Source organism: Corvus kubaryi, unplaced genomic scaffold, assembly GCF_017639235.1.
Source record: "Corvus kubaryi isolate FWS band 111438036 unplaced genomic scaffold, C.kubaryi_AGA036_p1.0 37396, whole genome shotgun sequence".
Classification (NCBI taxonomy): domain Eukaryota; kingdom Metazoa; phylum Chordata; class Aves; order Passeriformes; family Corvidae; genus Corvus; species Corvus kubaryi.
Window position 1 is genome coordinate 19,028,125 of NW_024581135.1, and position 22,506 is coordinate 19,050,630.

The following is a 22,506-nucleotide window of genomic DNA, read 5'->3' on the forward strand; positions in this document are numbered from 1 at the left end:
GCAGGCAGCCACCGCCTGCCCGGGACAGCTGAAACTGTGTCTCTGCCAGACTTAAGGCAATGCTTTCAGAAAGCCCTGACCAGGAGAGCCCAAATAAACTGAGTAAACTGAGAGATCTCAATCATGACTAACCAATTGCCTAAAAAAAAGAAAAAAAAAAAGAAAAAAGTGTATGTCTAGGAAATGTTTTTCAGGTATCTGAGAATAAGTCATCTGGCTGAAGTATGCACTGTATCTTCCAAGTTGAAAACAAAAGTCACTCGTTTGGTTGTGGCATTTTTTCAAGTTACAGTTGATGTGACAGACATGCAATTTTAAAAGCAACAGCCTGTGTTAAATTTATCACAACTTCACAATGGGATTTAGAAACCTGAAGCTTGACTTATAAACAGCTCATGGGGACAAATGCTTTGCAACATAGCTTCACATTAATTACAGTAATCCAAACATGAAAAAAACTGTACTGCAATCTGTTTGTACGTGGACAGGTCAAGGCTCTAGGGACTCCTCAACATGAAGAATATTTCCAGGGAAAAGAAAGAAAAAAGGCCACATAGACACAGTGTCACAGTATCCAACAGTTTCCTTGGATATCTGATAATACCTAACCTTTTCCTTACACAGAAAAGTTAAATCTATGCTATTGTATGATCAACTAAATTCACTAAGTACAAAATTTTCTAGCCTCATTGCTGTGGAAGAAATGGGAAAATAACATGAATTCTAGCTACTTTTCCGCCTTAAAAAGAAATAGCTCTCCAAGAATCACATGTAAAGATACATAACAATTACAGTAAATATAGGTATTATACAGATATGCCTGAGACATTGCAGAATCTTGCCAGTTACTGTCAATTAATAAGAGGTTATAACAATGTATTTATATATAGCTGTTTCCAGCCTGAAGCATCCCCAGTTTTGATGAAGTTAAAAGCCAAGTTCCTCAAGCATCATGACTGATACCTTAATGAGCAGGCTCAAAACTATTTTAGGACTTCTCCCAGTAAATCCAAAAAGCTTTAATTGTTTGTATTTTTCTTTCAATGCCCCCAATAGCATGTGAATTATGGCAAGTAGATTCATTATCCAACTTGATGAGTTATCATCACCACAGACACTGTGATTACAGGTATTTCAGTCTTCACGTAATTGTTACTCCTCCTTTTTTGACAAAGACTAATTGAGAATAGGAGTGCCACTACGGTAGGCATTTATATAATCAAGGCCACTGTCATCTATTCTTGGTGTCATAATCCAGACCACAGTTTCACTGCATTGCTGTGAATGCAAAGGAAACATAATAGTGAAATTTAAGAAGGTTAAGACAAAGACAGCAGTACACTTGATTTCAAACCCTATTACTCAAAGGTAATTTAAAATATGGACTCTTAAATTATGTACAATTGTTTCATGAGTAATAAATATTCTATATTAAAGCAGTTCTAAAGGTTTTCACCCTTGAATTTTTTCAAAAAACTGAAAGCTTCTTTTCTTTTTTCCTTGTCCTAAACTTTCACTAGATGTAAACAATTTGGTGGTGACATGCACTAGGGAACCTTGCTGTGAGATTTTGCACTAGAACACAGCACAATAGCTGAAAAAAATAACAGTCGTGGCTATGGTAACCCAAAGTGAAACATGTTATTTGCATCAGTTTATAACCATACTGAGATGCAATTTACACATTACCAATGTAGCAGGACATGATTGGTGTAATCACAAATCACCTATCACATCATGAAGCCACAAAGTGTTTTTTAAATGTTTCTGAAAAGCATTCATGGGGAAAAATGCACAGATCTGGCCCTTGACATCTCATGTGTGATTTAAAAGAAAAGATAAAAAAAGAAAATAATAAGATTTCTGGTTTAAAATATTCTGTGCTTTCATTTTATGTTTTTAATTTCTTTTCTCTCCCTTTTAGTTAGTGCAAACGATATATGCTTAAAACGCCTTCTACTAAAGACAGCAGCAAAACTCCCATGAACTGGCTCCAGGTAAATCACTTGCAATCAGCATTACAGCAAGACAACACCTGACTGACATGTCTCAAGTTCTAGTATTATTTTGAGTTGAGTAAAATCTAGCTTATAACCATTCTAGATTGGTATCTGACCAAGCATAGCTGATTTGCTAAAACGTTAGAAACCTATCCCTCATACAGACAGTCCTTGGGTCTGTCTGGTCTGTCCTTCCATCTCCTTCCACATGGAAGCAGCTGTGTGATACCACTGGTGACTAAGTGGTCATAGTCATTGTATGCTCATGACAGAGAGACTCGGTTTTAAAATACAACCAAAACAGTAAGAGGGCTACTGGAAATGTGCCAAATGGGATAAAATCCCATTTCAATGTCAAGTGAATATCATATTTTATAAAATAATACTTTTTTTTTTCTGATTAGCTCAGAGGAAGCAGGGGGAAAATTTCAGCATAGAAAATACTTCCTGAGCTGCAAAACTTGAAGGGGAAGTTATAGCTATAATGTTCCTGATGCACAAACCAAGCCAGAGAGAAAAGCTGCTCAAACCAACAGTGAGATCCCATCTCTATATAATGTCCTTCATGACAAGCTCATATTTCCTAATAAGTAATGTATCCCATTCCCCTCAGTCATGGTAAATCTGGTGGTTTTGTTAATCAAAATATTCCTAAGTACTTTTTTCAACAGATTCATTGTCTGCAATTGAAAATTGCACTTGACAGCTTAGTCATGGTGGAAACTGTTTACTTTTTAACTTGTAAATTATTTTGCTGAGAAAGAAATAGTTGTGTAATTTGTTCTTAAACATGAGAAAGCAAGCAATGAAATTGTAGTTTAGTTGTTTTATGTGGGCTGTTTCAGCACGTCTTGAAAACAAACAGATAATCCTGTTTTTATAGAGATAGATTCATTGAAAAAATCTAAAGTGGAAAATACAGAAATGTAACTCAAGCAGATTTACTTTCATGTAGACAACTTTTAAAAGACTACAGTAGCTCTTTAAGGATTAGGGAACTTTCAGTAGCACAGGCACATTTGCTGAAAATTCTATAACTTTCATTTTCCCTAGAGAAGCTTTTGGTAAAATTCCCTAACGGACAGTACATTTTTACCTTTTGTTCACATTAGGAGCAGGTAGTAAATATTGAAAAATAATTTATAAATACCACATTTATTTCCAGAGATCAAGTATTCAATTTAATGATGAACTGCATTAAAAACTATGTGCAAATCAGCATTCACGAAAAGAGAACTGTTAGCATGAAATTTGCACTTATGCAAATACTTACTTTCACATTCAGGTGCTGCCTAGGGTAAAGCCTATCATCAATGTGTCTGTGAAGAAGGAATTATTCAGTAAATATTTGTCCTCATTGTCTTTGAGGGAAGAGAAGGGAAGACAGCCTCTTTTAACATATGACAGCTATGAGCCCCCTGAATAGAAGAATTTATTTTTCTAAAAATCATGGACCTGAAATGAATACTTGTACTTTCCTCCCTTCAGCCCAAGCCTGTGGCTTCTCCATCTGTTCCAGCCACTTTCCACAATGCTATAGAGAAGAAGGTCTTTCTTTGCAGAACTGATTTGGTTTCAGATCCATTACACCCAGGCAGAAAAAGCATTTAGAATATTTAAGAAACCTTAAATGAAGTTCCCAGAAAGGAGGTTGCAATCTCCTGCTAAATTACCTGTGCCATCTGTCCAGAATTTCCTCCACAAATTACTATGAAAACATACAGCCTAGAACATAACAGATCCCCAGATTTCCATGTAGATGTGTTCTTAATGTTCAGTATAATTATCTTCTCAACAAGATTCAGTAATAATCACAGACTTTTCCTTAGGTAATTTAAGGACTTCATAAATGGTGAAGACATTTCAGCATCTTGGTATATATACAGATGAAAGCCATGATCACAGAAAACTTACAAAAACGTCTCTTCAGGGAAAATGAGAGGAGTTTGCTACATTTACTAAATAATTTAGCAGCTGTATTCCCTGTTTTTTCCAGGAAGGGAAAAGGTACATTTTGGCAGAGATGCACAGTGTTAATTTGACTCAGTTGTGCTCTGCATAACAGACTCCTGGGTGTCAGGATGAACAGCTGTGATCTCCCTCAGCTTCTCACCCAGGATCATCCCCAGGACTCAGCATCCTGACTGCCTGCACTCAGCACCTCCCTCAGCAGTAGTGACATGGTATGGATTACAATTGTGACAACCAGCCAGGCTTCAAGAGCTGTGGTTTCTATCATGGGTATCCACTGTGATCTAGATACCTTAATGCAATTTACATTTACATTTACACAGGACAGGCTTTCTTGAAAGAAAGATCAACAGCCTCTCAGCAGAGACAGCCGCATTCCAAAATATTGGCAAAATATTGCCATGATGAGTAACGTTTGCTGAACTCATTTGGTGTCTGCCTGAAAATTGCTCATGAACAGTTAACAAGATTCTCAACTGTGCTCATTATCTGGAGGATTATTCTTGATGTGCAGTCAGCTCATAAAAGGTTTGCTGCAAATACAGTCCTCATCAAGACAATTACTTACAGAAGTTACACAGTACAGCTTTCTGTGCTCTGACTGGGCGGCTTCTCTGGCTTGCACAGCATGGGCTGTGAATAGTGCAATTAAGCCCACAACTTCGTGTCACAGTACTGAAACACAATGCTGAACATTTGCTTTTTGCAATCATCTATCCTCAATGCTTGAGCCTTTTATTACTTCTAGTATGACTATCAGGTTAGAAAAAGGGACAGATTGAATTAAAACAATTTTATAAGCAAGGATCCAAGAGCTTAAACACTGCCACTGCCCTGCTAGAAAGCTTTCTTTCACTCCAAAGAAGACAAGAAAGAAGGTGACAGCTTCCTTTGCCTGTGTAATTGCCCCCAAATGTGATAAAGTCTATTCCAACAGGCAAAATCCAAAGCTGATAAAAGCTTTCCACTCTCCCTGTGACATCCTATATGCTCCTGGTTAGAAGGTCTTTGAATTTCAACACCAAATTCAAGAAGATCATGGCACAACTGAAAAAAAAAGTCATCCTTATAGTGATGATATACTGAATCCATTATCAGGACTAAAATACAATATATAAATTAATTTGCTACACAAATATTGAAGGGAGTTTTTACTAATAAATATTTACTACTGGTGACGTTAAAAATATTCTGAACAACTTCTGGGCAAACTGCTAAAGGAAGTAAAGTAACATGGGCATTGAAGTGTTTTCAGTTGTTATTCTGATCATAGTGATCTTAGTTCACATACATTATTACTCCTCTTTTCCAAATGAGTAATTAACACAAATTTTTTAATTCACTACAATTTGAGTACATTAATTTTAGACTCTGATTTCATTCCTTTTAAGTCACATCCTTGATATACAAGTCCCACAAGGCTGTAAATTTGTTTCAGGTCACAACATATGACAACAAAAAGGTTTGCTGTCACAGACTTTGATACTGTGAATAATTTTGCAAAATTCCTAGAATTATTCCGATGTTGCAGGTGCTTGTTTAGGATCTTGATTAATTAGCATCATCTTTAATAATAGAATTTGGCAACCTCTGAAATTCTTGTCTGCTAAAACATCACTAAGTAAGTATTTCACTGCTTAGTTCATATTTCTCTGCCTAATCAAGCTATGTATTTTCTTGTCCGTGCAAGCTAAACATTACTGAAATTACTGGGCAGGACCAATGTTACCAGAAATAATTTGTAGGAGCATTTGCCCTGTGGCCAAAAAAATACACAACATAGCTACTTATCCAACCCCCTCTGTGATACTACAAAGCAGAAGAGAGATTGGTCCTGGAGGCAAAAATAATCTCACCTAAATTATAGACCAAGACTTCTCAGCTAATTTGGTATTGTATTTACACTATTTGCCAATTTTGCTTACGCTGTTTTCTTTCAAATCTCTTCCCCATGTGTAGCAAAAAGCTCAAGTAAAGAAGGAACATGAACTTTAATTTTTACATTTTCATCTCACAAGAGCTGGAATAGCAGAGAGACTTCCTGTGAGGAGGAATAGGAGGGAGCTTTCGTTTTGATTTTCCCCTCAATCTTCCCAAAAAATAATTAAATTTAAAATTTCACTCATCAGAAAACTACAGCCAGCTCACTCTTAACCACTTCACCTACACTTTGCTCAAAAATTCTGCAGGGTTGGTGTAAAACACTCCAAACCAAAGCACACCATGTCAACTCTTATTTTTCTTTTTAAAAGGCAAAGTAAACCAAAAAAAAAAAAAAAAAAAAAAAAAAACACCACCAAGTACACAACAGAAAAAGAGAAACCTTTTTCAGGAAACAGCAATCCAGGGGCCAATACAAGTAACATTCATCCCACATAGTTACCTACAGATTTCATATCTGAGAAAAAAATTCCCTACAAAAGCTCAAAAAGTTTCTTCAAAATGGAGTAAGGCTTTTATTGCTTCTAATCCTTTCAGAGCACACAAGATTGGATGTCACAGCCATGACATTGCTGGACTGAAAAGCTATTTTATGTAATTTTGCAGTTTGTAAGAAGCATTGGTTACAATTTTCCTTTCCCTCAGATATCTGTACAGTGCTCATGGTAACTAATGCACCTGCCCTTATGAGGGAAAAGAGGTAGGACATCATACACTTTTAGATAATGCGATATATAGTTTCCTAAAATAATACATCATATGCAGAATATTGCATTCATTTGTGAGACCTTAATGCTGGAGTCCATTAAACACACTGACCTACATATCTCTCACTCTACATCTCCAATCAATGACTGCTGTACTTCTTTCTTTATTAACACAGTTTTCTAGACTTTACACTCTTGTCTTCATTACATTATGGCTTTTTGCACTTGGTGGTTTTCCTCACTGGCATTGCCAGTGGAAGCATTAGCAGAGCTTCCCAGTGAAGCCAGAAACAAAACCAACTTACCAGATCAGGGATGGGTTTTGCCTTTCTCAGAACTGTATCACAGCAGGTTGATAAAGCATGATACATCTCCTCTCCAGACATTACAGTAGCACCTGTGTATATATTTATCACAACTGTATTTATTTACAAGGATGTACATGTGTCTGCCCTGCCAAGATCATTGGGTTCTGCAGTCCTATGGAGCAATTAAAAGTCTCACTTAAATGCACTGCTCCCAAACATTTGCTGCTACTGCTTGGTAGGAAAAGATCACAAACCCTGAGTCCTGTGACAAGTAATGAAGGAGACCACAGCCCACCTCTACCTCATTAAATTGCCCCAATTATAGGGCAAAACCAATTAAAAGTGATGAAGCTCTGAAACAGGCAAAAAATTCACATTACCCTATTTTGTGAAAGGGAAGAGCAGTAGGTGGGTTCTGGTCATTAAATAATTAAAAGTGCATTAATGAAGACTAGCTATAAGACTTTATGAGGAGATGACAGTCTGTATAGACTTAGCAAATGTTCAGGTTGTTTCTCTGCTGTTCTTAAGCCTCGGAGTGAAATGATGACACAGGGTACCTAACTGTCCTTTCACTCCGATTGCCTGACTAGAGGGGCGTCTGGCTGCAACGTGTCGGTGGTGTGAAATCAGAGAGGACATTTCTAAGACAGGGCTTCTATTTTTTACCTGAATATATATTTTGTTCTATCCAAAGTAAATGTTAAATATTTCAGAGACTCTTGCAGAGAGCTCCTCTGTTGCACGCTTCTACTATCCTTTAGCTCTGAAGTAATGCAACAGTAAAACTCAGGAAGGTGGAGCCTACAGGCACTCTCCAGCTACTGATGTGCCTTGGAGGAGTCAGCACTGAGCTGGCAGGCTTGAGGCAGCTTGTCTCATCCACAAAATGATGATAAACAAAACTGGTTCCCAGCAAACTTGCTAAGAGTAATGGAAGGTTCAGGGCTGGCACATGCCCTCGATCCAGGAAAGTCTCAAAGCTACCTGATGCTAGAGGCAAGACTGGAACAGCACAGGATAGGGCTGCCAGTGCAGGAACCCTGCCTGTCCAGGCAGGCAACTCTCTGCACACCAGCCAGCAAAGTGCCACCATTACTAGGCTGCCATGGTGATTTATCTTTCATGGTACACAAATGATGTTTGCTCATTGAAAGACTGGTCTGGGGGGAGAGGAGAAGGAAGGCAACAAGAATAACTGAACTGTGTTAATTTATTTTTAGAGTTTTACGGAGTCTACTCGAGTGCTGATCTTTACATGGGTAAGACAGCTTACATATCTCTCTCTCTTCTGTACCTTTCCCAGTCAGTTCCATTCTGTCTGATTTCCACCAAAGCATGTTCTTGTTAGCAGGAAAGACATTAACATTTAGACCAAATTAGATTTGTAGGTTTTTGGGTGCATAGCTGCCACAGATGTTGTCGATCCTAGAATAAAGTACACTATTTTTCACTCTTCAAATAATTTTAAAATGTTCCATAGCACATTTTGAAAGACTGGCCAGAAGAAATTCTAGGAAGCAAGAAAATGCTCAAAACCATAAAATTATTTTCATATACCTTTAAAATTATCTAAATGGTCAACATGTTATGCACACTTTCTTTCTTTTACTTAAAACCATCTGCAAGAAATTACCAATTATAAAGGCATTACCTCAGTTACGCTGCTCTATTCCAGTATGCTATTATGCATTTTGATCCCTCATGAGAAAAAAAGGAATATCTGAGAAATGCATTAAGACACTTAGCTTATTAATGGCCAACCATATATAAGCTCATTTTTCTTGCCTTAGGCTTTTATAATCTCGCAATGGAAAATTTTTCTTCATATTTTTCAGAAATAACAGAAAATTCCAAGAAATGGAAGCTGCTGCTAGTAAAAGAAGAAAAGCTGAGTACCATCAGGGTTAATAGCTCCTATTTGAGATCCATGAATGATTACAGAGTTACTTTTCTATATCGAACTTTCAAGTTTCATTAATAATATGCTGCCTCTCCAGGATACAGGTGCACTCACCGTACAAAGGCTATTTGTTCATCACATGAAATAGAAGAGCTAGAGGAACAATGGCTTCAAAGGTCTCATGTTTATACATTTTGACAGTAGTTTGCTGGGCAAGCGCTCTTTGGTACTTAAGTATAACTCGTCCTACTTCTTCCTACACGGGCCACAGACAGGTCAGTAGCATATCCATAGCCAGAAAAAACGTTTCCTTTGGCAACATAAGAACTCGACCTATAAATCCACATTCCTTTGACTTCCTTATCAATGAACCCAACAAATGTGAGAAGAACGCCCCGTTCTTGGTCATTCTTATCAGTACGACTCACAAAGAGTTTGATGCAAGGCAAGCCATTCGAGAAACATGGGGAGATGAAAACAACTTTAAAGGAATTAAAATTGCCACACTGTTTCTTCTTGGAAAAAATGCAGATCCTGTGTTAAATCAAATGGTAGAGCAAGAAAGCCAAATTTTTCATGACATTATTGTGGAGGATTTTATCGACTCTTACCATAACCTCACTCTGAAAACGTTGATGGGGATGAGGTGGGTAGCAACATTTTGTTCAAAAGCAAAGTATGTTATGAAGACAGACAGCGATATTTTTGTAAATATGGACAATCTTATTTATAAGCTGCTCAAACCTAACACCAAGCCAAGGAGAAGGTACTTCACTGGTTATGTTATAAATGGAGGACCAATAAGGGATGTTCGCAGTAAGTGGTACATGCCCAGAGATTTGTATCCCGACAGCAATTACCCACCCTTCTGTTCAGGCACTGGCTACATTTTTTCAGCTGATGTAGCAGAACTGATTTATAAAACCTCCCTTCATACCAGACTTCTTCATCTTGAAGATGTGTACGTTGGACTCTGCCTTCGGAAGCTGGGCATTCACCCCTTCCAAAACAGTGGCTTCAATCACTGGAAAATGGCCTACAGCTTGTGCAGGTACCGCAGGGTGATCACAGTGCACCAGATAACACCAGAAGAAATGCACAGAATTTGGAATGACATGTCCAGCAAGAAACATCTCAGATGTTAAGATTTTTACAAATGTAAATACCTTTTTTTAAATTTTGGTTGAGTTTGGTTATTTTTTGACAAAGTGATCTGCTGATTTACAGGTTAAACTGTGGGATATTAACTGTGAGAGGATTTTTAATGACTGATTTTTCATTCTCGCTTTGACTACTGGTTTACAAACTTCAGGCTCTTTTTCATAAGGACATTATGCCAACTGAAAGGATCTAGAGTCAAATCTCAGATTTTGTATATTATCATCTATTGCACATATCCATTCTTGCATCTGTGTGTAAAAGGACAATAATAAACTATTATGAGCTGCTTAACAATTCACACCCCAGCCTCTGAGATAAGGCTCAGGCTTCTAAGAAATGAAGAATTACAAACATACTTTTATTCTTTTTTTGACGCCCTACAACCATCTCTATTTGGAGCATTGTTAATAAATTAAGCAGTATACATTTGCACTGAACTTATACACCTACTTTGACATGTGTATTTTACAGTACATATGTAATTCCCAAATAGCTTCCTAATGGCGTAGTAGCAGAATTTAGACAGGTAAGAACATCAAAGTTTCTTTGGCCTTAGAAACAAACCCACATACTGAAATATACTTTCATCCATAAAATAGTATTTCTTTAAATTATTTCAGAATAACCCATTTCTTTACACTTCCTAAAATAGCCCATAAAATATGTAACACAATTTAAAAATGAAGTAGAATCTGTAGGTGAAATAAGACAGGAGAGATGTATGAAAAACTATCTTAAAAATATATGGGAAAAGCATGAATATCTTAACTTTTCATTTCAAAGCAAGGCACCGTCTCTCACTAGTATCAATGGATTCTCCATAGCAATATATAATTATATTGAATGCAAAAAGTGTCAATAAGCAGCATATTTCTTCAAGATCAGTCAGTGCACTATTAACCTAAAAACAAGTAACACAAAAGCAGCTTTTTAAGGGGAAGCTTTACTTTTTGCTGCAGTACATATAGGATCAAGATTCTAACAGATTTTTAATGGCATAGAAAAGAAGAATTTAGTCAAATAAAAGGATGCAATCAATTTCTGTTGATTGGACAACAGAGTACATAACAGTTATGTACACATTTCACAGCAAAATAGAGGGCTTTTAAAGAAAAACCTATTAAAATCCCCCAAAATCTAGCCTTCTTAAAAACCTTTTAAAGCCCTCAGTTTACTCATCACAGTCAACACACACTGAGGCCCCACTCAGGAGATCCCCTGGACATGCAACAGAAATCAAGTCCACAAGATTTATTCAAGTTTCATAATGTGCTTATATGTATTTTGAATATGAATGTTTATGAAATGTTATGAAAACTCTTCGATAAATTCAGGCCATCTCTATTTGGTACCACCTTATAACAAAGAGGTGAAATATGATACTGCTCAGCAAGCAACTTGGAATGAAGAACTCACACAAAGTTACAAAAAACCAAATCTCACCAAATATATTATTGGCTGTAGGTTACTCACACCATCCTCAGCACACACAAAGTCTCATTCATTGCAGCTGGCATTATATGTAACATATGCAAAACTGTTAAGTCTGTATGTTATTCAGGATGTCTATGAAGTTGTCGGAAGTTAACTGAAGAAGAATTTAAAGGGAAACTTTGACCTGATTTTGCCATAGATGTACACAGCACTTTACAACAGTAACAGAGGAATGAAGATGCTACCCTAAAAGGTTTGCAGTTTCATGGCAAATTGTTAGTCTTGTTCACAGATGCAGCACTATCATTTCAAAAGAAACTACTTGTAAATAAGGTAAAGTGTACCTGGCCTCTAAGTCACTAGCAGGAGCCATCTCAAGCAAATCAATGTCAGATCTAAAGGTGAAGCTACACAACAGGCAGTCTAGGAGTTACTGTTAACAGGAGCTTGTGTACCCTTCATAAATAAAAATAACCCAAAACAAAACCCCAGTAATTTTTATAAAAACACTAAATCTCTTGCAGCGTAATTAAGAGTTATCCTTCGCTAGTCAATCTAGTCCTTCTTAAAGCTGCTATGTCCTATCAAACTCAGGACTCCCAAGGTACAACTAAAATTGTGTACGTGAATATATAACATGCAGATTGGGTGAAGTTCAGATTTCCTTACACAAGTCCCACAATATTCTTGTTTATGAATGGAAATGAGGGTGAAATTCATGCCCAGCCCTTGGGTAAATCAGACAGCACAGATGCCATCCTACCCAGAACACACTTTGTAGTTATTTGAACCCACAGGCTGCAATCACTTCTGCTATCCCTCTGCACGGTGTAGTAATTTGGGGGTTCTGAATCACAAGCAAATGGATTTGGTTGCCTTACTTCTGCTGATGCTTCTGTGGCCTTTGGTTAGTAATCAGGAGGACAGCAGGGCTCCCAATCCAGATACCTCAGGGCTCAAGTAGCATGGCAGCCTTGAATTTCTCCTAGTACAAGTAGACTTGCATTAATAATTGCAAGGTACACCTTGAAAATAGTATCTGAAAAAATGTATTTCCTGCCATTTATAAATAGATAGACCTTCAACAGAAATGTAAATGTTCATCTTGAAACTGATGTACATATTTCTCAGGCATTTTCTTCTGTATTCAGCTGTATATATGTGTAAGTCTGCTTGCTATGTAGCATTCTGTTATGCATGGAGTTGAGTGAGGCATTATATTTGTCCAGTGTTTCAAGAGCCTTAAGCATGTGTGCCCTAACTTTTGAATGTACAAGATACTTTTTCTTTTGCTGTCAAGTGAATTGAAAACAACACAACAAAAGCCTAATTTTCTACTTCTATTAGTTTTCTGATATCAGACTTCACTAGCTCGTTACACTTAGATTTATTGTTTTCTCTTTGCTCAGAAGTTTCAGTATTGGAACCTGGATATAGAAAGGTAGCAATACATCTACTCATATGGACAGCTGTCCCTTCCAGTCAGTAGTATTTGTGCCATGTGGGATACTGTTAAGAAACAAATGTTTTCAATAGACTTCCTTTACTCAAAAAAATATGTACATTACTTAAAGGTCATTTTGTTTCATTGGGCATGGGACAAATGACAACTTGGTTATACATGCTGGCTTCTAGTCACTTCAAAAGTGACTGTAATCATATTTTGTTTCCAAAATGCATATGAACAAAGCACATTAAGCGAAGCAGCTGGGGAGGAAGTGCCTCTCTTTAGGAGGAATTTTTTCACAAAAGTGTTTTTTCTTTTTTATTTTGGTAAAACCATGAGAGTATTTAAACAGAAGTCTCAAGGTTCATTTTCCATATTTCCTAATAATAATGTTAAGTATCAATTTTGATTCCTTGAGATTTTTTTTGTCTTTATAATGTAGACAGCAATGGCAATCTGTAAATGAAGAGTGTAATTAACTAGAAAAGCTTGTCAACAGTAACCGAACTTTAGGTGTATCATTATATATGACTGGCTGTACTTATGTATTTATTTGTCTAAACTGTATATATTGTTTTATCTATAGTGTCTGTAGGAGTGCATTCTTTTAGATTAATGTATTATTTACAGTTTTGTGGGATTGCCAGCTAAGCTGCTAATCAAGATACTATTTTTTTGTATCAATGTCAAATAATAATAAAAATCAAGTGAAAAATTGAAGGTGCCCTGTAAGTTTTCTTCTTCGCTTCTTTCTAGAAATGTAAACTGTATTACCTGAAAACACAGTATCAGTGAATTGGCTCATTTTTCATGAGGAAGAATATTGTGCTGTAAAAGCAGATTTTAAAAAAAATTTGAAAAAAATAAAAAGCTAAAATATTACTTTTATTCATCATTTGTGCAACAACTTCATCAAGCTGATGTCCACACAGATCAGGTGTACTACTTCATCTGAAGCCAAAGATGTAATATTAATGCAGTCATGGCAATGTCGGGCAATATAATAGATGGGTTCATCCTCTGCTCTGCCCTATTCAGCTGCTTTGGTATCCCCAGCCAATGAGACCCAGGTTTGGCCGTTCTAAGGTGGCAAAGCTTTTTGACACCCTCAGCATGGCTCTTCTGCTACTTGCATGGTGTCTTAACATGTGGGCTTGCAGCCACCAAAAGCTGCACACAGGAGAAAAGGTGAAATGCCCCAAACCCCACATCTCATAAAACCACAAGTTTGAGGTTGCTGTGTGACCACCAGGGTCACACATACAGAGGGAAGGGGTCCTCCCCAGTCTCTCATAGACACATTGACCCTGACAGAGCCTTTTGCTTCACCCCCCACAGAAAAGCACCAGAAAATCGGTGATGAATCACAATCTGAATACACCCAGATAACCCAGTTTGTCTCCTAACACAAAATATTAAAATACTGTTTTGTCTCTCAGGAAGGTCTTGGCAACTTCAGGGTCCTCATATCAAAATAAAAGCGCAAAACAAAACACAAAAGTAGGGAAAAGTCCCTTTTCTTGTAAGAACTAGCGAGAAAAAATTCCTCTCTTCCCATTCTTCCTTTTGCAGTTTCTTATATAGAACAAAATATCTAACCTCTTTTCCACTGGCTTTAGAGCTCAATGCCCAAAATTCATTCATGAAATGGAGGGGGAAAAAAACCCACCCCTGAAAAGAAAGGTAGCTTTTGCATACCAAAGTGTATTTCCTTTGGGTCACCTGTTCCAGAAGTAGTTGAAGCCTGCAACAGAGTCCTCAGGCATCCCAGGAGTGTCTGCAGCAACACAGCAACCTTACAAACTATAATGAGATGCCTTAAACCAACCAAGAGTTTCACATACAGTAAAACCCCTCCAATCGTTTTCATCTCCCTTGTTTCCACCGAAGCAGCCTAATTGCAACACTTACATGGTGTTTAATTAATAGACAGCTTGGAGATATACAGATATTAGCACTAGTAGGGGGTAGATTTCATGTAGCTTGATTATTAATTTCAAGCATTCTATTTTCTCATTTACTTAATTGATTGTCATAGATTTCCAGTGAAATTTGCACTGCCCTAAGTGAAAAAGTATGTAAAAAAACCTTCTTAAAACTGCTGACTCTGGCCTATTAAAGCAGAAACACACCAAAAAAAAGAGATCTGTATGGCACAGAACACTGTACTGAATAGCATCTGCTTCCTTTTCTCTTGTTAAAGATACGAATTTATGAAATGGCAGAAGAGGAGTCATCCGAGGAGAAAAAAAAGAAAGAATGTACCTTATTTATTTAACCACACCTGCAATTAAGTTGTGTCAAATATCACCTCTGATGACTTGCCTAACACAGGAAAAAAATCTATTTTTCTGCTAGGTCTGCATATTAGCTGACTACATTATATCTCTGCCTCACCTGAAAGAGCCAAGAGCAAGAGGCATTTATTTGCCATGCAAGATTTATCCTTGAGCACTTATTCTGCAAAGGCAGCATTACATAACAAGCTGGACAGAATTAAGTGCAGTGATTTTGTAATGCAGACAACTTTTATTTCGGGGAAGCAAATGCCCCACACTTGAAGTGTGCTGGCTAACAGCTACCATATCCGCATCTATCAAGCATCCCTTTTTTCTTTAAGAGCTCCTTTCTCTGGCGTATTTTCTAACATGACCTCTTTCTTCAAAGAGAAATGGGATCTCTAGGTACCTTAGGACAGCAGTAAAAGCAAGGCGGGAAGCAGAGAGCACCCTACAGCATCATTACAAGCCTTTTCCTTGATTTACAAAAATCACTTAGCTTCACTCTGTTCTTCTGTACTTTTAATCTGCTTCAATCTGGTACATTTCCCTGTTATTTCCATCACTCTTTCCATTTTCCTTATGTGATTTTACATAGTTCAGCGTTCTCCCATCTAAAAGATGTAACCATTCCTACCAGCCACAAAAATAAGAACCCAGTGTTTTTGTGAAGAGAGGGCCCTTGCCTGAAGAGTTTACAGTCCTACACTGTCTCATACCTGGCAAACTGCATTCAGCTAGTTTCAGGGCACAAGTAGCACTTGAAGTAGTTCCTTCAAGAATCTTTTCTTTGATATTGCCTCTTTTAGGTATATGGAAACAAAAGATCTATCATCTTTCATCTTGCCTTTGCCTGCAGAGATCATTATCACAAGTCTAAGATTGGCTTTTTTTTCCTTACTCCTTCTACTTTCCTCGCATAACGTTGGGTAGTTCATCAGAATTTAAAACAGCATTTTTTCATGTTTCCCTTTAACTCCCACTTAATCAAGTATACTTTATCCCACAGTTTCAATGTTTTAACCTTTTTAGCTGCTTCTGCTCTCTGTGTTGCCTCCACTCTCCTCACATCTTCCTAATAGTCAGACATCTGGTATTGAATCTATTACAAGAGTATTTGCATGAAGCCTGAACACAGCAGTACTTTTCTCTGTCGCTGTCTGAGGTATCAAGAACTGCATTATTGGATTAGTTTCACCACACAGGACAGCTTATCTTACTACTATCACATACAAAGCAGAAAATGAACTTCTGCTAGCATCTGGAACAGACAGTAAGTCTACAGGGCTACAGCAGCTATAGACATGGGAGGTGTTGCAAGGGAAACTTCCCAGTCTGCCCATGCCCGAGGCTCTGGCGGTCGCACTCCCAAGGCCACACTTCCACAGCTGGGACCGGGGTAACGCAGAAACGGCTCAAGCTGGTGCCTCCGAGGAGCGTCCCTCAACAAAAGAACCCCTGGGCTTTGATCCCCTCAAGCGCCAGCGCAGGAAAGTCTCAGCTCCCGCAGTGTGCCCGTGTCCATTCCCCGGCCGGCAGCACCGCCCTCCTGCCCTTTGTCATGCAGAGCTGGCAGCTCACGGCCTCTTCTCTCCCACCCAGAGCTCAATCTGCAGCTTCAAGCCAGTTACCTGCACCTGAGTATTCCTCAACAGCTGTCTGCACATAGCCCTAGTCTTTAAAAGTATGCAGTTAATGAGTTTTACATCGAACACCATTTCCCCTCACAAAGGCCACAAAAAGGTCCAGAGCATTCAGGACAAACTCTTCAAGGTGCACCGAGGCTTTATATAATGTTTACCATCACTTTGGCAGGATGGGTTATGAAATGAAGTATTGCTGCCTCTGGAGAGTGGTATCCCGTACGGATGAGGCTTACTGTACTTCCCAAGCACCGTTTTATTCTAAGCATATCTGTACTTTGAACTAGTAAAGCGGCTGATGCCAAGGTTGATGATAGGCTGCTGTAATTGGTCATTAAAAGGCAGTATTATTTACTGCCTTTTTTCTTGGATTCAGCATTTCTACACAAGGGGATAAAACTAATGGGCTAGAACAAAGAATATATACAGCATGTAATTAAAAGCACATTTTTAATAGGGGAACACACATGCACACAGTGCAGGTGCTGTCACAGAAGTAGAGGGTATGGAAATACACATTTTAATTTGTATTATACTGCAATTTAGCTGTTACTTCAAACAGATGGGTGAGTTTTGCAACATTTTTAAACTGATTTAATTATTTGCAAAGGTATTGGCTTGTGTTAATTGGTGCAATAAATTACACAATGGTTCACAGATTCCATTAAAAAGGACTTTGAACATGTAGTACCTATAGGAAAATAAACCGAGCCTTGCAAGTCAGTATTTGACAAAACAGTTACTGGATGTTTGTTTTATCAGTGCATAAACAAGATCAAAAAAGCCCACCATTCACACAAGACAATGTGCTTAACATGATAGATAATGATGTGTAATTGTATCTCAGAGACAGGTGAATGTTGGAGACAATATATCCAGCCATATGCCTAGAGGAATGATCAGACTAAGTAAATGTAAGTGGGTTACCCCTACTTTTTCCCAAAAAACCCCACTAGTTGTGTGCAATTTATCTAGTGCGGGATGATTACTGTCATCCTTCTTTAGGACAAAGTCATTTCCCGAAACATGAGACATGGGGAAGAAGTTCCACAAGCACAGGTAATAGCTTTTGAAATATCTAGGCCTCTACTCTAGTCAATTTAAGGTTTAAGCTCCAGATGTTGCTTCTTGTCTTGAACTCCAAGAATTTCCAAAATTCCCTAAAGGCAACAAGTAGAAAAATGTCTAGCCTGTTAAGTACCACAGAAAAGTACACCTGTATTAGACAGCCAAACAAACTCTGTAGTAGCAGTAATAGGAAAGCTTTCTAGTACAACCAGGCAAAAACCTTGCAGGATCTTTGGTTACACTTTGGCATAAAGTTTACACTGGGAAAGAGCACATTTTACTTTGGAGAAAAGATGATGGTGGCCCAAAGTGTTACATTTTAGGATTTCTAGGAACTAAGGAGAGTAAGGAGAGTGAACCTTTAGCAGACAAATGTACCTCATTTGTGATAAATCATCTATTTCCTGAACATTTAAAATGAAATGCTTATAATTTTTTTTCATGGTTTTGAAATTGCTGTGCTGGAAATGTCATTGGAAACAAGCTTGCACTCTTACCTTCTGCTGAACACCAGAGATATACCACTTCAGAAGAGTACATTATGTTTTATTTGAATGCTGGGACAGACTAACAGTAAGTAAACTAAAAATCATATGAATTGTCAGTGTTAATACTACCACGTGACCATGTTTTCCCTTTCCACCTCTGATCATCAATAACTTAATTCTTTTCTTTTCTATGCCTTTAATTTCAATAGCACCTAACAATTTATTATTTTTTAATGCGTCACAATTTCTGCAAAGCTGCATTTTGTTTAGGTGGAAAAAAATGCTTAATGTAATGCAAACTTTTAAAAGAAAAACCAGAAAAAATTGCATCTGGAAAATTGTACTTGCATGCACATGGCTGGCTGGAAATATGAAATAAAGAAATAAAATGAGAAACATTTGCTTTTTCCTCAGCAAGTACTGGGAGGATAGGTGACAGCTCATGAGGAGAGATTAGGGCAAACAGCACTGCCCTTTCCCAGCTATTACTTTTACTAGTTGTGCTGTTGTTTGAGAGCAAGAAAACCTGATCTAATCAAAGACTGAGTGTTGGACCAGAAGACCTTTAAAGGTCCCTTCCAATCCAAACTAGTCTATGGTTCTGTGTTACTGCACCTTGCAGGGGGTTGGACTAGATGACCTTTTAAAGGTCCCTTGCAACCCACACCATTCTATGATAGGAAGCAAAAAGAACATCACATCATCACCACCCACAGGTGAAGAAACTCCAGACAGGAGAAGAAACAAAGGAGCCTTATATACAAGGACTAGACACAAAAAATTTGGGAACTGCAGAAATTTTAGTGGAAGCGATACACTATGGATAACAAAAATACTAATTTCTCTGAAGCCTATGTCAGATAACAAAGCTTTAGAAAAATAAACATATTCTGAAATTTCACGTACACCAGTGCTTCTAATTTGCACGTTTATTCTCCGTTTGCTGTAATGCCAGGACATGTATTTGCTTTAAGCAATAATTCACAACGGGTGAGGCAACATCATCTGTGCGATTTTCAGCTGCCTAGAACACATCAAAAGATTGTCAACAGATTTATCTTAACAGTTCTGAAAGTACATATTTGTGAAACTGTAGTTTTAATCATATCAGGACCCACACCTTGATGAAAAGCAGTGTTTTCAAGAGGAATAGTACACACTCTGTCTTCTTCCCACAAGTTTTTCCAACATCCTTTCCAATAAATTCAGTTCACTGCACTTAGGCCAAAATTACATGTTTGATATATCAAATTTAAATTATAACAGACCTAATTTAGCCATAAACCACATTACATTTCCTCAAGTAATAAGTCACCAATAGGTAAAATTACTAAAGCTTACTTCATTTTTTTTTTCCAGAAAAACTTCTTCCATGCTAGCTTGAAAGAACATCCACAACAGAAAGAAGTAATGTAAATGGCCTACACCAATAACTTAGCTTCACCTGCCTGATTGTTACAATGGAATTTATATAGGTACCGTTTTGTATCTTGCAAAGTGCATTTATATCCTTGTTCCTAGATTTGCCAATATCTCCACATTATATACAAATAATCTTAGTGTTAACTTACCATAAATTCAGACAGTAATATGATTCAGTTCTACAAGAACAAACCACCTCTCGAGAAGGCAATAAGTTTGCATTTAAGTATAAAACACTGCTTTCAGAATTAAGAGATTTCTTTTGTGACTAAGATAAGGACTGTGATCATTGTTAGATAAGCAGTAGAAGACCTAATTTTCACAGTTTGTTACCTATTTATATTAGCTAGTGTTAACATGCAAGCATATTTGTCTCCAACAGAAGCTTTTGAAAGGTTCTCATTGAGATCTGAGCATGTACGGGGTTTAAATGGTTTTGGTTTGTTTTTTCAAATGCCTTTAAAAATAGTAACAAATTGTAAATTGCATAGATTTATTTTGTCAAGCATTAGTAATGCTCCATTAGCTTAATTTGTGTTGACAGACAAACAGAACTGAGGTCTAGTAAGAAAAACGCAAGTTCAGAGGTAACAATCAAAGAAAAACACAGCACAGACATACCAAAAGCTCGATATTGTGAGAGAGAACCAGTCAGGTTTACAGCTACAGAACGGGTTTAGGTTTTTCCACCACATAACTCTTCAGGTATCAAAGCCCTGCTAGATTTTTTCACAGTTACAGTGGTAGCTTTAAAACCACAAATGGCTGCTGGAGTAACTAAACTAAACTCCTGGGGGTGTTTGTTGTACAGAACATTTAGGAATTGCTCAACATGTAATGCAGCTGCACCTTGGGCTCCAGAGCTGACCATCAAGAACTAAATCATGTAAAGCTGCGAGGAAGCTCTGAAATGGTTTTCTAGAAGGGGCAGTTTCCAAGGAAGAGTAGTTTTAAGTTCTGAAGGAGTCTGCACATAGACCTCTGCATGAACCACAACACATCTGTGGGTCCCAGAGACTTCCTTATTAGACAGCGGGATGTCCATGGAAAAGCAAAGGCAAGGGAGGGCTAGGGAAACTCAACAAGGGGCCCAATGCCTTACGTTTCTTTCAAGTGCTCATTCAAGTACTGTGATGCTAGAACCCAGACAAAAAGATAAATCTGCTTGTAAAAAGTAACATTTCAGAACAGAGGAAAAAGAAAACAAAGTATTTTGTGAACTGCAAGGTTCACAACAGTTTTATGTACCTATAGATTGGGACAGAAAAAGAAATACTGTGGAGAGCTGAACAATTACTGATGTGATTTTTGGAAAAATCAAATGTCACTTATTAAATTCGTACATGAAGTAGTAGAGTTTTGTTTGTTTAGGAAATTGCTGCCATGTACTTTCTAGATAGGAAGCAAGGACAGCATATAAACAAGCAAGAGCAGCACAAAAAGGTGTGCTTCCTCGAGGAAGTATTAAATGCTTTTATCAGGATCTTCATCCTCACCCTGAGGTTTTTACAGTCATGTACCTCTCTACAAAGTGAGTGCTGTAACCACTGAGCGAAAATAAAGAATTGTACAAGAGAAATGTGCTGGTGCAGGGTGAGAGAACCAGAGCCCAGGTACTTGCTCTCAGGCACTTACAGTCTAAATATAAGCTAGGAGGTAACAAAATACCCTGTATCTACTGGCAACACTGCACTTGCCACCCTGCTCCACAGAATTTTCTGCTCTCCTCTTTGAATAAATAACAAGAACAGGCTGAGCAGCAAGACTGCACCCAGGCAATGTTCTGGAGGTCCATCCATGCTCCTCACACCTGCACTCTGTACACACAAAGCTCTGCGATCCACAGCAACCAATGCCCCGCAGCACAGAGAGAGGATCGGCCCTGCCAGGCGGCCTCCGGGTCACCTTCAGTGCAAGACCTCAACCACCTCCAGAAAGCAGAGCAGACCCAGCTGGAGCAGCTCTGGAGAAGGCTTACAAAAGCTGCAAAAAAACAAAATAAAAGTTGTTGCTACAAAACATTATGGTATAAATAATTTCTTCTATGCATTGCCTTGGCAGTAATTAACATAAATAAATACAAAAGGAGGTATACTGGTGTTAGCCCCACCAATCCCTCACTTATGCAATAGAACAGGCCTTTTACAATTATTACCCAGTCAAAATTTAAACGTAGGCTAAAGAACACACTTTGCCTCAAATCAGTCTGAGACCATATTATCTGCATGTTTCTGTATGTCAAAGCGTATCCCTCGATAAACCAAAACGGTACCAAACATTTTCAAAATGCCAATTTCATGGCAAGTAAAACACTGTCGCTTTTCCTTACACTAAAGACACACATCTAACACACCTGTTGACTCTCCTGAACTGAAACAGAATGTTTGATTTACTTTGCTGTAATTGTTTGTATCCAACAGCTGTTTTCAGTTTAAACTGACACCAATTTGGTATGACACAAGGTTACTGGAGTACTCTTCCAAAGGGTATTTTTAGGGCTTCAGCTTATACCAGAAAAGGGAAAGAATATTAAAGTTACTGAAGTACTGTTACTTTTAGCACAAACTCTTTACATTGCCTAAACATTTTATAGGGCATATGCAAACATAACAGTCCCCCCCAACAATCCCTATTTGGATTTAAATACATTTAGCTTTACTGTAAGACTTCATCTACAATTACTTTATTAAAAATTAAAATCTTTGGCTATGAAAAAGCTCAACTAAGCTCACAA

General features: G+C 37.8%; 1 protein-coding gene across 11 annotated transcripts in view; it reads left to right on the top strand.

The window, feature by feature from the left end:
• Positions 1 to 13,592, top strand: part of B3GALT1 (beta-1,3-galactosyltransferase 1) — a 76,783-nt gene extending 63,191 nt beyond the window's left edge. For 6 of the 11 annotated variants that reach the window (XM_042041568.1, XM_042041567.1, XM_042041565.1 and 3 more), the window contains 3 exons: positions 1,925 to 1,997; positions 8,151 to 8,189; positions 8,766 to 13,592. In XM_042041568.1, the coding sequence (XP_041897502.1) occupies positions 8,995 to 9,975 (981 nt within the window). In that variant the 5' untranslated portion in view covers positions 1,925 to 1,997; positions 8,151 to 8,189; positions 8,766 to 8,994 and the 3' untranslated portion in view covers positions 9,976 to 13,592. Of the gene's footprint in view, positions 1 to 1,924; positions 1,998 to 3,996; positions 4,184 to 5,502; positions 5,593 to 8,150; positions 8,190 to 8,765 lie in introns of all 11 variants that reach the window. The other 5 variants (XM_042041576.1, XM_042041575.1, XM_042041573.1 and 2 more) reach the window with 4 other exon arrangements.
• Positions 13,593 to 22,506: the final 8,914 nt, after the last annotated feature.